The sequence below is a fragment of the Oncorhynchus masou genome, chromosome 15, assembly GCF_036934945.1.
Source record: "Oncorhynchus masou masou isolate Uvic2021 chromosome 15, UVic_Omas_1.1, whole genome shotgun sequence".
Classification (NCBI taxonomy): Eukaryota; Metazoa; Chordata; class Actinopteri; order Salmoniformes; family Salmonidae; genus Oncorhynchus; species Oncorhynchus masou.
Genome location: NC_088226.1, coordinates 7,484,900 through 7,497,831, shown reverse-complemented (window position 1 = coordinate 7,497,831; position 12,932 = coordinate 7,484,900). Strand labels below are relative to the sequence as shown.

Sequence of the window (12,932 nt, the reverse complement as noted above, 5' to 3'; positions counted from 1 at the left end):
TCACTGGCAGAATAATGTTAACCAGCTGTCAGTAACTAGGACACTTATTCAACTGGAGATTTGGCCTCCTTTTGTTTGATTACTCTACTTGTGACATTCATCCAAACAAATAACTGCTCCCCGGAATATGACTTCATTTCCTAACACAGTGTCCTAGACTGGTTGTTTTTGTTGGCATGACGCATTTTTGAAGCAAAGAACCTCGGGTTGTCCTTAATCATTAACATAACAACATGAGTTCAGTACAGCTGAACTGGAGCTGGAGTTTATTAGAGGTACAGCAGAGTGTAAAACTGTAACAAACTATCAATATTGGCAGTATCCTTTATACTGGTATTCAAACAGATTGGTGTAATAAACCGTTTATATCATCAGTGTAGTTAATATGAAATACAACCTATCTATATGGAAACATATTAACCATACTCTCTCATTTTACGTAAACATTCCATAAGAGATAAATGGTGAGGCCATCCTGATGTTTTTTTTGTGTATATTGAATATCTGCCAATATTCTATGCAGAGGTTGGACGTATTCACTTTTCCCAGAAGGGGAAGCAGAGGGCGGAGGGTGGAAATAGGCCAGGGAAGGACACTGCTTCCTTCTGGAACCTGTTGATGTTTTGTTCATTGTTTACCTATATATCATGACTCACATTTTTAGGTGAGCCCTCTCGTGTAATGATGACATGATACAGTGTCATTCTACACATCAGAAAGCATTGATTTGTAGTTTTGCTTTCAGTTAAATTATTCATCCCATCTTGATCTATTTTCTTCAGATGAAGACAATCTTCATCTAATTTTGAACATATGCCAGGTCAGGTGAGAAAAACTTCTGAGCCACGGGGAAGGCTATTATAAAAGGATACATAAATTACACCAGTTTGGTGCCTTTTGAGATGTGTAACTTGGTAAAAAAACAAAACTGTTTGAATTCACTTCATTTTAATATTCTGCGATAAAGAGCACATGTTCAACTTAATAAAAAACTAGTTTTCACAACTCGAGGTTCAAAAACTAAATTACTACAGTATGTGGCTTGGCTCTGAGTCCAGAATAAAGTTACAGGGTTGAAGTTTTCATCGTAAATTAGCCATACATGCCTTTGTGACAGGGGAAAAAGAAGCTTGTTGTGTGCCACAGGGAGGTGCAATTGAATACAAGCGTCAGAAAAAAAATGAAATTGTTAAAACATTTCTAGCTTGTTTATCCATGGGTAACAGGGTTGACTGGTATGCTTGAACCACTCAGTTTTCACCACAAAACACCAGAAAATGGCCAAATGGAGTAGAACCAACTCACCTTCTTGTACGCTATGATTTGACTATTAGATGTCAAGTAATAGTTTCACCATATTAAAATGAGAATTCAGATCACGTAATAGGGTTGACCTTAAAATGATGGACAATTTTTTTTTTACCTTAAAATTAATTACTAATCACATTAAATAAATATTGATCTTCAGAAATGACTTGGTCAAAGCAGCAAATTAACTGGGGCTTTACAATGATGGTGAAAGTCATAGAGGGTGCACTGAGGGACATGTCCAAATACTGAATTTTGTCTTCATTTATATGAAAAAAAATCTGATTTATTGAAGTATCTATGTGGTCTATATTAAAGAGCACTTCATTAAATATAACAAGCTTTAAAAATGTAACATTGGTGCACAATTTCTACTTAAAACATCAAAGGGATGCATAAAGGCACTCATTTCGTGAAACGACAGAGTTATATTGCTGTCCCTTGGCTATCACCTCAGACCTCAAATAAACACCTTCCTCCTCTCTGAATCCCACTGCAGCCTCACTCCCTAGAGCCCTCCAATACCTGATCAACTGTTCAAGACATGAGGTGAATGAAACTACTTAAAGTCATTAATCATTCCAGAAACAGGCTCTTTATCTCAGGCACTATTATTTGCTTTAGGTGGGATGTGTTATTATTTGACAGACTCGTTTGACAGTGGTGATAAGCTACATAGATTGGCAAAGAATTGCAATGTGAACATCACTGATCATTTGTTGTGGGGGCCCAGGGAAATGAAGACATGACTCAGAATAGCTATGTACAAAGAACAAACAGCAAAGAGAACATGGGTGATAATTGATGCCATGTAAGACCATATACTAGGTTGTTGTTTGAAAGGATCTGAGTAAAGCCCAATTCAGAGAGGTCAGAGCCACAGGAATGTTGAGGTGACAAACATAATATACTGAGATAATTTGGGCATAGGCCTAACTCGTCCAACTAGACAAAAACAGAACATTATATTGATGAAGTATAAAAAGGAATAGTTGTCTCGAGTAAACTGGTAAACTGATGTCTTTGACCTGTTCTTTCTGAGTCAGATAATTGGAATAATGAATTCCATTACTGTTTTTAAAATACATTCCTAAGTCTTGTGTAAACTATCCTCCCAGTAGACATTATCTCCTGTACTTTCACTGTCTGGTTACCTTATGATATTTAAAAAAACATAGGGATGGACCAGCATGGTGCATATGGGCCTATACATATTGACAATTTGTACTAGAGCGCCCCCAGCTGTGCTACTGAGTCTCATTCCAAAACATTGTGATGGGCTACTACACACACAAACAACACAAAAACATTAGATAGCTACAGAGTAGATTAGCATTGTATCTGACGCACACATTGCTACTAGGTTGGAGATTATTACTCAACATAAATTATACTAATGTTCTTACTAACACAAAAGGCAAAGCCATCAATGCTCTCAAACTAGGACCCTTAATTTGAATTGCCAATATATTTCTAAGAAATATTTTGTGATTTAAAAAAATATATACCAAAAATCATTTTATATTGGCAACAAATATATTTGTTGATAAAACGTACATATTTTCTAAACCTATGATTGCTTGATCCTCGTTTGGAACTCTGACCCTCCTCTCAGGAAACCACGTGGTAGTTCTATACATGCTGCTGTGGATATTAGCATCATGAACAGATTTCACTGAATCCTTTTCCCGATAAATATTATCCAGTTCACAAGTAATCATGGCAGGCAAATCGGATTTCAAGATTAATTCAAAGTTTGCAGAGAAATATGACAAATATAGACAAAAAGAAGAGTTACAAAGGCGTAAGTGTGACTTCCCAAGCTTGTTAGCTAGCTAGCTAGATGGCTAGCAAGCCAGCCGTCATGTTAGCTAAAGTTATCCTTTTCAACTTGCTTGCTCATTTTTGATCCCATTCTCACTTTAAATGAATCCTATTCTGTAAGTTATTTAACTTACATATTAATACGCTCAGAAGTTAACTTAACCATCATTACATTTTTGGTTATAACTCGGTAACGTTAGCTAGCATGTCCAGCTTTTCAACTTGCTTGCTAACTTTTGATCCCATCTCACCTGAAATTAATCTTATTCTGTAATTTATTTAACTTACATATTAATACGCTCAGAAGTTAATTTAGCCATCATTACATGTTTGGTTATAAACTAGGTAACGTTAGCTAGCATGTCCAGCTAGATAGCAATTTAGTTCTGACTTGTTTTCCTGGCGGAATGCTTCCAACACATTGAATAGCTTGTCATGTTCATTATTGATTATTTCAGTGAAAGACAAATATGGCGACCAAGCTGACGAGAGTGAGTCTGGTTCAGATTCAGAATCAGATGATGATAGCGAGGTGGTAAGTGCTATTACTGTATCTAATTTGGCTAGCTATATCGTTTCAAGTTCGCAATACAAACACTGCCATGGTGTTCTGTTCATGGTTTGTCAGTGTTTTTGGCCCTACCTTTGTGTCCTTGACCTGTATATTTGTAATTTCAATGCAGACTGATGTGTGTCTTCTTAGGAACTTGACCCCAAAGTTGAAAGGGACTTCTACAGAACATTGTCTCTGCTGAAGAAGAAAGATCCTAAGATCTATCAGACTGATGCAACATTCTACACGGTGGAAGGTATGTCAGTGTATCTTGTTGTTGCTGCAACTGATTACGGTATGACACTTTGATTCTGTGTTGCTTGTTTGTTTAAGAGGTGTCTTTCACCACCCAACTTTTCATTCTTAATCAGATGCATCCATTGGGGATGATGCACAGCCTTCAACTTCAAAGAAAACCACAGAGAAGCCAATGTATCTGAAAGACTATGAGCGAAAAGTTATCTTGGAAAGGGGAGGGTGAGTGAGCTGCAGTGTTCCTACTGTGCATATCTTTTTATCTCATTTTGAGCAAATGGTTTGACAATAACAATTTGTCTCATTCCCAGTAAATATGAGGATGATGATGACGAGGAGAGTGATGATGAAGAGGCTGCAAAGAGGAGAGAGGCATGTTATGATACATTGTTTGACACATTTACATGGAGGTATGTCACGAGAAGTCATGTATTGTTTGCCTTTGTTTTCTTTGACAGAGAGCTGCATCTCCAAGTTACATCCAGGAGCAGAGAGAATTGAAAGAGAGGTAAGGGTTAAATTCTCTCATAATCACTGTGTAATCACAACCTTTTCCCTAAAGAACATGGTGTATTTACACAAATAAATAAACTCTTGTTTTCTGTCTTTTATAATTGTCTTTGGAACATAAACACTGTGTCATGCTTCCACCAGCTTCCGTAAATTCATACAGGACAGTGATGAGGAGGGCAGTGAAGAGGACTTTCAGCTGCTGAAGAGGAGGAGCAAAACACAGGAAGAGAAGGTCCGTGGGAACCGGTGCCTGACTTTGTCTTATCATACAGTATAAAGCACTGCAGAGAGAAACATTCTATTCCTCTAACCTGGTATCTTTCTACCCAACAGGATAAAGAGGAAGAGGATTATGTGGACTGGCTGAAAGGCCAGGCAGAGCTGGGGGGTCCAGAAGAGTTGCAGGACATGGTGAGTGATGGAGAAACTGTTGGAATAGAGGGCAAGAGAGTGATATGTAATGATCTGCTGTGACTGAAATATGTGCTGTGTGTTGAGACAGAAATACTTGAGGGACTATTGGAACGACCCAGAGCTGGATGAGAAGGAGTGTTTCCTTAGGGATTTTGTCCTGAATAAGGGCTACATGGAGAAAAATGACGTGGACGGGTAACAGTTATTTGCACAAGTTATTTTATGTGTCTACACATATGTTTTGTCCATGTATGCTTTCAATTGTAATCGTAGAGCAGTGCTCAGGACCTCTCTGACTGTGTACTAATCTGCCATGGCTGTGTGCAGGATTCCCAGCTATGACGAGGTGGTGAATGATGACGTGGAGGACTCAGAAGAGGATGGGGAGTCGTTCTTGGAGCGCCAGGAGGACTTTGAAAGACACTACAACTTCCGCTTTGAGGAGCCTGATGCCCAGAAGGTGGACTTTCCCGTCTCTACATGCACATGTCTGTTTGTATGGTGTAGTGTATGTACCTTGGTCTCATATAGTATCTTATTGTTCCTTACAGATCAAGACTTACCCCCGTACCATTGCCACCTCTGTCCGCTCCAAAGACGAGCGCAGGAAGCTCAAAAGGGAGGAAGTGAAGGATAGGAAGAAAAGGGTCAGTAGACTATCTTTTAGTTAATCTTATATATCACTCCATCCCTTCCTTATTTCTCTCACCCTCTCAACAAACTGACCTGTCACTCTTCTGGCCCCTGCAGGAGAAGGAGCAGAAGCATGAGCAGCTGAAGCAGCTGAAGAACCTGAAGCGTAATGAGATCATGCAGAAGCTGCGGCGGCTGCAGGAGCTGACAGGCAACGAGCAGCTGGCCTTCAGTCAGGTGGACCTGGAGGGAGACTTTGACCCCCAGCAGCATGACCAACTCATGCAGGTGACCACTCACACACCTCAAGAAGAGAAACGAATTGTAAATAAGGACACTCCTCTTATTGTCTCTCCCTGTATTTTTATCTTCTTCCAGAAATTCTTTGGTGATGAATATTATGGAGAGGAAGAGGGGGAGAAGCCCCAGTTTGAAGTTGAAGAGCTAGAGGGTGGTAAGTCACTCGTTGCTGATTTTATTATCTCAAGTAGATTCTAATACTTTAGAATCGGTGGCATTGTAATAAGGTAGCTTTCTCTGTCCTGCAGAACACTGGAACTGGGACACATGGACAGGAGAGGGTGGAGACAAGGAATATGGTGGTGAAGAAGAGGAGCATGAAGGAGAAGAGTATGACCAGCCAAACTGTGAAGATCCAGACTTTATTGTGAGTTCCTCTAATATGACCATCACTTCAGCATTGCCTGCAGACCTTAAGAAACGCGTTTAGTGGCGGCTAGTCAGAAATAAAGGACTCGTTGATGTTTGAGATTGTATGTGACTCACTCATCTGAATTCTCACTTGACCAGATGGATGCAGACTATGATCCCAGTCAGCCAAGCACCTCCAAGAAGCAGAAGAAAAAGGAGAAGATGAAGGTGGATGCCCTGCTGATGGGAAAGAAGAGAAAGAAGTCTCATTTTGCTGAGGTCATTACCCAAAACAAGCCTGTGTTTGACCCCCGTAAGTCTCAGGAGGTTCAGCACCATGAATCTTGGGTTATGTTCCATAACTTTTTAGATTCTGTTCGATGTACTATAGATATTGAGACTGAATGCTCTTTCATGCATCCATCCTTTGTGTTTCAGAGGAGAAGTCCTTTGAGCAGTACCTGGACGAGTACTATAAGCTGGATTATGAGGACATCATAGACGACATCCCCTGCAGGTTTCGCTACAGGCAGGTCCTGGCCAATGACTTTGGCCTGTCCACTGACGAGGTGAGACTGGGAGCCCTAGTTCATACTAGGTTGTCTCGGGGTTGGGGTCAATTCAGGAAGTGCACTAAAATTCTAATTCTTATGCTTTTCAATTAGAAAAGTTTGGAGTTTGGTTAACTTTTTTAGTTGTCTGGAATTTAAATATAATTTACCCCCCCCAGCCCTGGGTTGTGCTATAGTGTAGTACTGTACAGACCCAGAATCCTGCACTGATGAGCTGAGATGTGACTGACCTGGTATTGCCACCCTCCGGGGACAGCTCTGACCAGGGCATGACTTCAGTTAATCTTCTCTCTGAGCAGACGAGGATGAGGAGACAGAATGATAGAAAGGGAAATGCTTGTATGCACCGAGTTATCAACTTGCTTGGAGCCTTATCTGCACAAATTAGGTTTAAAGTAATTTCTGTGGATTTAGCATCTATGTTTAAAGTGGCTGTATGAATGTTACTATTACAGAAATTAACTTGTTCTTCCCTCAGATCCTGGGAGCAGATGAGAAAGAGCTGAACCGCTGGGCCTCGCTAAAGAAGACCTGCATGTTCAGGTACTGAACCTGGTCTCAAAACAGTAGGCATTTACTAATCAGCTACTTATGGGGAAAATGGTCTTTCAGATTTTTCCTTTTCTATTTTTTTCTTCAATCTCCTTTTCAGGTCTGACAAGGAGGAGATGAGTGATTTGCAGAACTACAAAATCAAAGGACAAAATGTGAAGAAAAAGATAGAAGTCTTGAACTCTTTCTATGCTGAGTGAGTATTCTACCATATGCAGATTGGAATATGTTCTCTAAGAAATCTGAAAACGGAATTATCGTCATTGACCAACTTGTGCTCATATTTCTTTGCAGGGAGGACAAAGCAGAGGGCAAGACCAAAGTGGGTAAGAAGAGAAGAGACAGGATGAAGAATGCAGAGAAGGATGACAAGGATCTGGAGGATGATGATGAGGCTGGACCCAGTCAGGAAAGCTTTGCATTGGACTCAGTCCAGGCACTGAGAGAGGCAGGAGACCAGGAAGAGGAGTTCCTGGTACCCAAATCCAAGAAGTTGAAACTGGAGCAGGAAACAGTTGCTTCCACTCAGGAGACTGCCAACACAAGGACTGAAAGGCCAAAATTGCCCAAGAAGAAAAACAGGCACCCAGGAAGCCGCCTCATGTCGGGGAAGGGGCCCTTCAGGGTGAAAATGGGTGGGCGAGAGTTCAGCGGACAGAGACTGAAGGCCTATGGACTGAATCCCAAGAGACTGCACTTCAGGCAGCTTGGCAGGCAGAAACGAAAGGCTCAAGAGAAGACTGAGAAACAAGGGATCAAAGAGTGAGGGATCCCTTGCAGGGTCGTTACAATACTATAAATCATTGGTTCCCAACCAGGGGTACTTGGCCTATCCACGGGGTATTTGAGAATAGACCATAGGTCTACTGGTAAAATGCACACGGGGATATTCCAGGCAGTGCAAAATTCAGTTGGTGGTACAGTAATCGAAAAAGGTTGGGAACCACTGCTATACGTTGTTAAACTCCGTGGGTCCATCAGGTTCCATTGTGTAAAATAAATCGTGCAATCATGACATTGGCGCCCCTATGTGGATCTAGCCAATCACAACGCTGGATATTTTTTGCGCTTTCTATTAATTCGATATTTTCAATTGTAGACATCTACTTATTGTGTATGTGAATAAATACTTTACATTTGTCCTGTAATTTAGTTTTTTGTTTAGAAACAAAAATTCCGTCAGGCACTTTCTCTGGCACCCCATGTTAGCGCGCGCGTTCGCAGGACACATTTGAATTACGGAAACGACTGAAGTGGAGCAAAACTCAGTGGACTGTTTACATTCGGCAAAACACGGTAAGTCAATCCTTGTACAACTTTTTAAACGTATCTAATTAAGATGTTAGCAACCGTGGCTGTCGTCAGAAGGTCTGGGCATTAAGTTAAATGCTGTTTTCAAGCAAGAGCCTCTGCAGCTAAACTTAGTTAGACATAGCATTTTATTTTGTTGCCCGTAGGCAGCAAACAATTTTAGTGGTGATGATGCACCAGCTAACGTAAACTCACTCCGTTCCGTACAAATGTGCGCTACCGCAACATTCAAACGAGGCTACAAAGAAAACTAAATGCGACTGTTGACTTCAAAATCGGGGGTGTGAACTAGGTTTCTATTCATCGACATGGTAATGGCTCTATAGTATTGGAGAAAAGTTGAAAAAACTGACCCTCCGTTACATCTTAACGTATCATGTCCTAACGTACAGCACGCATAAAGCAACAATTTCTGTCTTACAATCTCTCACCACCTGGTGTAGCACTTCTATCATCCTTTAAAAACAAGAAATGGACAGTGACATGGGTAAGGGGGGGATACCTAGTCATTGCATGCGATCATCATTCTCAAAGCCGCTGTTCACTTCTAAGATCACTTTAACACCGCCCTAAAAACATGATTCAAATTCGACACAAACCTTCAAATAGGTATGTAATGAAACTATATTAACTCTTTTTTTATAGTGTTTTATTTACATTTTAGAGGAGATAGGTGATAAGTTGGACAGATCGAGTGGGGAAAAAAGCAATTTTCCCACACAACATCTCTCTCACTATCGCGCATTAGTTTCGCTTCCCCACCCGCCATTTTTACGGGCTCATTGCCTTGTTGAATTATGCAGAAACGGGCAGCTTTTAGGTCATGTAATTGATTCTGTTGGAAAGGGGAGAAATTGTGCTTTACAATGGTATTGACATTACAGTTGATCTGGAAGTATTACGTTTTTGGGGCGCTAAAATAAGGGCAATTGTGCGGACCAAGGGGATGTACGAGTTTAAGTTAGTCTGCTCTAGAACAGGCAGTAATTTATAATCTATTTCTACTAAAATTTCCACAGAAAAGACGTGTCACCATGCTTCAGGACGTTATGGACACGGGAGAGTCGATGGTCAAAATACTGAAAAGCAGCAAAGCTGACGATGAATTAAGAAAAGTGAGAGAAAAACAGCAGTCTTTCTTTGAGCGACACATGGACACGATGAAAACCATCACACTGGTGTTAAACGGTAAGGAAAAATAATAAACTTGTAGATCCTATCATATTATAACTTACTTTCTTTCCATACCTTCAAGATATATAGCCTAATCTTGATCGCCATTGTCCTCAGGTGTAGTTCAGTGTGAGGATGAGGCGAGCCAGAAGCTGCTGGACATGGAGGGGCAGAAGAGCCAGGCAGAGTGGGAACTGGACAGCCTGGAGCAGGAGCTGCAGCAGTATACAGCAAGGAGCCAGAACATGGACTCTGAACTACAGTATCCTTCACTCAGTCATGCTCTGTCTCTACACAGAACAAGTTCTGTGAACCCCTCCTGTCTCAGCCTCCAGCATTTATGCTGCAGTAGTTTATGTGTTGGGGGGCTAGGGTCAGTTTGTTATATCTGGAGTACTTCTCCTGTCCTATCCGGTGTCCTGTGTAAATTTAAGTATGCTCTCTCTAATTCTCTTTCTTTCTCTCTCGGAGGACCTGAGCCCTAGGACCATGCCTCAGGACTACCTGACATGATGACTCCTTGCTGTCCCCAGTCCACCTGGCCGTGCTGCTGCTCCAATTTCAACCGTTCTGCCTGTGATTATTATTATCCGACCATGCTGGTCATTTATGAACATTTGAACATCTTGGCCATGTTCTGTTACAATCTCCACCCGGCACAGCCAGAAGAGGACTGGCCACCCCACATAGCCTGGTTCCTCTCTAGGTTTCATCCTAGGTTTTGGCCTTTCTAGGGAGTTTTTCCTAGCTACCGTGCTTCTACACCCGCATTGCTTGCTGTTTGGGGTTTTAGGCTGGGTTTCTGTACAGCACTTTGAGATATCATCTGATGTACGAAGGGCTATATAAACCAATTTTATTTGATAAATGTACTGCAATTGGTGCGCTCTAACGTGCACATTAATGCTGTGTTGTCCAGATAATACATATAGGGAGCAGTCACATTCTACCCAGAGCTTGTCCATTGCTGCAGGCTGACCAGGCTGCCAACAATTACTGAAAGTATTTTGAGATTTCAGTTTATATGCCATACAGTGTGTATGCAGAGGATCCTACTGGTGACTAGCGCAGAAGTGTGTTAAAATCTGAAACAACCCCTTTAAATCAGCTGTTTTCTCGAAAGAGAAATGCATGCACACATTTTTTTTTTTAAGAAAAAAAAAGCTACATAGATTTAATCTACTAGCTAAATGTTTTTATCACGTTACACTTATTTTGGGACTCCACCCCTGTAAATGTAATTTGCCTGATGACATACTAGTGGACAAGGATTATTATTTAATACAAGCGCATTTGTTTCCTCACCTCCGCCTAATTACCTTTTGACCTTTTTCAAAATCAGGCAATGAGAGGTTGGAGTTGAGGAGTAGTAGAGGATGGAGTTGAGGAAGCGAGGAGTCGAACAGCACCAATTGAGATTCTCCCCGTGTTGGTTTCCTTGACCTGTTCCTCAGGTTCCTGCAGAGGGAGCTGGAGAGTCTGCGTGACTCGGAGCAGGAGCTGCAGACCCTGCAGCAGGAGGTTGATGATGACACTACGGAGGTCATCCCATCAGCCTTGTGAGTAGGACTAACAGCATACAGAAATTATCCCTCCCAACACCACACGAGCCCACCACACTAAACCATGATAGTCGGTGAGCATTGATCTCACATCATGAACAGCATTATGCAACTTGACAAACTGTTCATTCTGCAGATACGTGGCCCAGTTGTACCACAAGGTGACCAAGATCAAGTGGGAGTATGACACGGAGCCACACATTCTGAGAGGAGGTATTTGTCACTGCATAACTGTTTTTCCATCACAAAGTCACAAATGTGGAATTCTTGTTTAATTGCTGGCTGATGTGGGTTTTAGTTGCGTTTAACTAAAGTTTGAGTGCACTTTAATCCCCTTCAGTGCACTATGGAGCTGACCTGGCCACACCAATCAACATAGACACCTCTGTGCGGTCTCGGTGTTCAGTCAGTGATGAGCTGTGGAACTTTGTCAACACTGAATGGTAGAAGAGATCAAAGGAAAGTTGCCATATTTGTCCAGTAGTTGTTTGTCCTGTAGTTGGATTGTCTGTGTGTTGTAATACATTTGTTTTATACTAAGATTGTATTCCTATTGTTGGTATTGACTTCCATGACATTTTTTAATATTGAATAAAGTAGTGTTCCTAAGCATCACATTTCCTAGAACACTTATTTGAGTAGTAACCTATAACCCTAGCTTTTATTTGTATCTACTTTCACCATAGTCATTATGATTTTTATAAAGACTATTTTCTCCCAATAGGTCATTGCAAGCCCACTGCTTTTTGATACAGTACTGAAATTACTGTATTGAAAAGTTGGGTGCTGCTCACCTTTTTAATGCAATAAATGTCCAATGTGAAGGTGTGCTTATGCAACAGACAGTATTCTGTACTGCGTTACAGCAACAACAACAAAAATTAAATAACTTTTATTTACAAAGTTTGTGAGTTTCTGGAATGGTAACTGTTATTCATGGTAAATGCTATTCCTCCATGGGCTTTCCACCATCTAAAGCAAGGAGGAAGCACAATTGGCTAGTGTTTCTGAGATTTTGGTTGAATAAAAATATATTTGTAACTGCTGCAGTAATAATGTGTTGCTGTTATTAGTTGTCAACCCATTGAATTTTCCTAATTGGCAGGGCAGAAAGCCTGACATGAGTTATTGTGGAGATTTTCATTTTAGAGCAACTATTTATTACATTTGTGGCCAGCCCAAACTTCACCCACTTGCAAAAGTCCATGTTGACAAAGTGAGTTCAACCATTTATGGTTGAGAGGACTTGTTTCTAGTCTTCAATGGAAAAGGGCAGTTCTTTGCTCACACACAATTTATGCAACTTTTACCATTACTCTTCATTGCACGTCCCACACGTTTTGTAAATGAGTCATTTTTATTGCCGATGCTTAGGTAGGTTTCTGCCAGTGTAGCATGTGGTGAGTAGTTGATTTGATACAGGGCGGGGGACAGGTTTCATTTGGATCTCAACTCGTGTAACCTCGTCAGCTGGTGGTTTCTTGTTGATAATCTTACTGGAAACGGGGCGTCAAGTATATTGTCCCCAATGACTGCTGCCTTTTCTTTGTGTTGCCACAAGCGCATGCCTTCTTCTTGGGTTGTTGCTTGTGGTTTGGATTTGGTGCACTG

The 12,932-nt window shown here is 41.1% G+C and overlaps 2 protein-coding genes and 1 non-coding gene across 5 annotated transcripts; all 3 read left to right on the top strand.

The window, feature by feature from the left end:
- The first annotated feature begins 2,915 nt into the window (after positions 1-2,915).
- Positions 2,916-8,415, top strand: LOC135555452 (protein KRI1 homolog). 2 transcript variants are annotated; one of them, XM_064987892.1, is made up of 19 exons: positions 2,916-3,112; positions 3,591-3,667; positions 3,836-3,941; positions 4,057-4,162; positions 4,252-4,312; positions 4,399-4,448; positions 4,595-4,685; positions 4,787-4,864; positions 4,956-5,062; positions 5,195-5,327; positions 5,419-5,514; positions 5,618-5,788; positions 5,879-5,951; positions 6,049-6,167; positions 6,311-6,464; positions 6,590-6,720; positions 7,202-7,266; positions 7,376-7,471; positions 7,570-8,415. In XM_064987892.1, the coding sequence occupies exons 1-19, from the start codon at positions 3,028-3,030 to the stop codon at positions 8,039-8,041; spliced, it is 2,271 nt and encodes a 756-aa protein (XP_064843964.1). In that variant the 5' UTR covers positions 2,916-3,027; the 3' UTR covers positions 8,042-8,415. The 2 variants fall into 2 exon arrangements, with proteins under 2 accessions (XP_064843964.1, XP_064843963.1); XM_064987891.1 differs by having other exon boundaries at positions 5,879-5,954.
- LOC135556998 (Z30 small nucleolar RNA) lies at positions 6,925-7,022 on the top strand. The gene has a single exon (XR_010458125.1). It is a non-coding gene; the product is annotated as a Z30 small nucleolar RNA (small nucleolar RNA).
- Positions 8,416-8,471: 56 nt separating the features above from the next.
- On the top strand, positions 8,472-12,224 carry LOC135555454 (kinetochore protein Spc24-like). Of its 2 annotated transcripts, none has more exons than XM_064987894.1 (6): positions 8,472-8,571; positions 9,606-9,774; positions 9,877-10,021; positions 11,214-11,318; positions 11,458-11,534; positions 11,662-12,224. In XM_064987894.1, exons 2-6 carry the CDS (start codon positions 9,621-9,623, stop codon positions 11,766-11,768), a joined length of 588 nt encoding a protein of 195 aa, XP_064843966.1. In that variant the 5' UTR covers positions 8,472-8,571; positions 9,606-9,620; the 3' UTR covers positions 11,769-12,224. The 2 variants fall into 2 exon arrangements, with proteins under 2 accessions (XP_064843966.1, XP_064843967.1); XM_064987895.1 differs by lacking the exon at positions 8,472-8,571 and adding an exon at positions 9,090-9,195.
- Positions 12,225-12,932: the final 708 nt, after the last annotated feature.

Excerpts from the sequence above, each read along its gene's own strand:
- LOC135555452 (XM_064987891.1), top strand. The coding sequence starts at position 3,028 with ATGGCAGGCAAATCGGATTTCAAGATTAATTCAAAGTTTGCAGAGAAA. Across the intron at positions 3,942-4,056 it reads AACATTCTACACGGTGGAAG|ATGCATCCATTGGGGATGAT; the intron begins GTATGTCAGTGT and ends ATTCTTAATCAG. Across the intron at positions 5,063-5,194 it reads GAGAAAAATGACGTGGACGG|GATTCCCAGCTATGACGAGG; the intron begins GTAACAGTTATT and ends GGCTGTGTGCAG.
- LOC135555454 (XM_064987894.1), top strand. The coding sequence starts at position 9,621 with ATGCTTCAGGACGTTATGGACACGGGAGAGTCGATGGTCAAAATACTG. Across the intron at positions 9,775-9,876 it reads CATCACACTGGTGTTAAACG|GTGTAGTTCAGTGTGAGGAT; the intron begins GTAAGGAAAAAT and ends CATTGTCCTCAG. Across the intron at positions 11,319-11,457 it reads GAGGTCATCCCATCAGCCTT|ATACGTGGCCCAGTTGTACC; the intron begins GTGAGTAGGACT and ends TTCATTCTGCAG.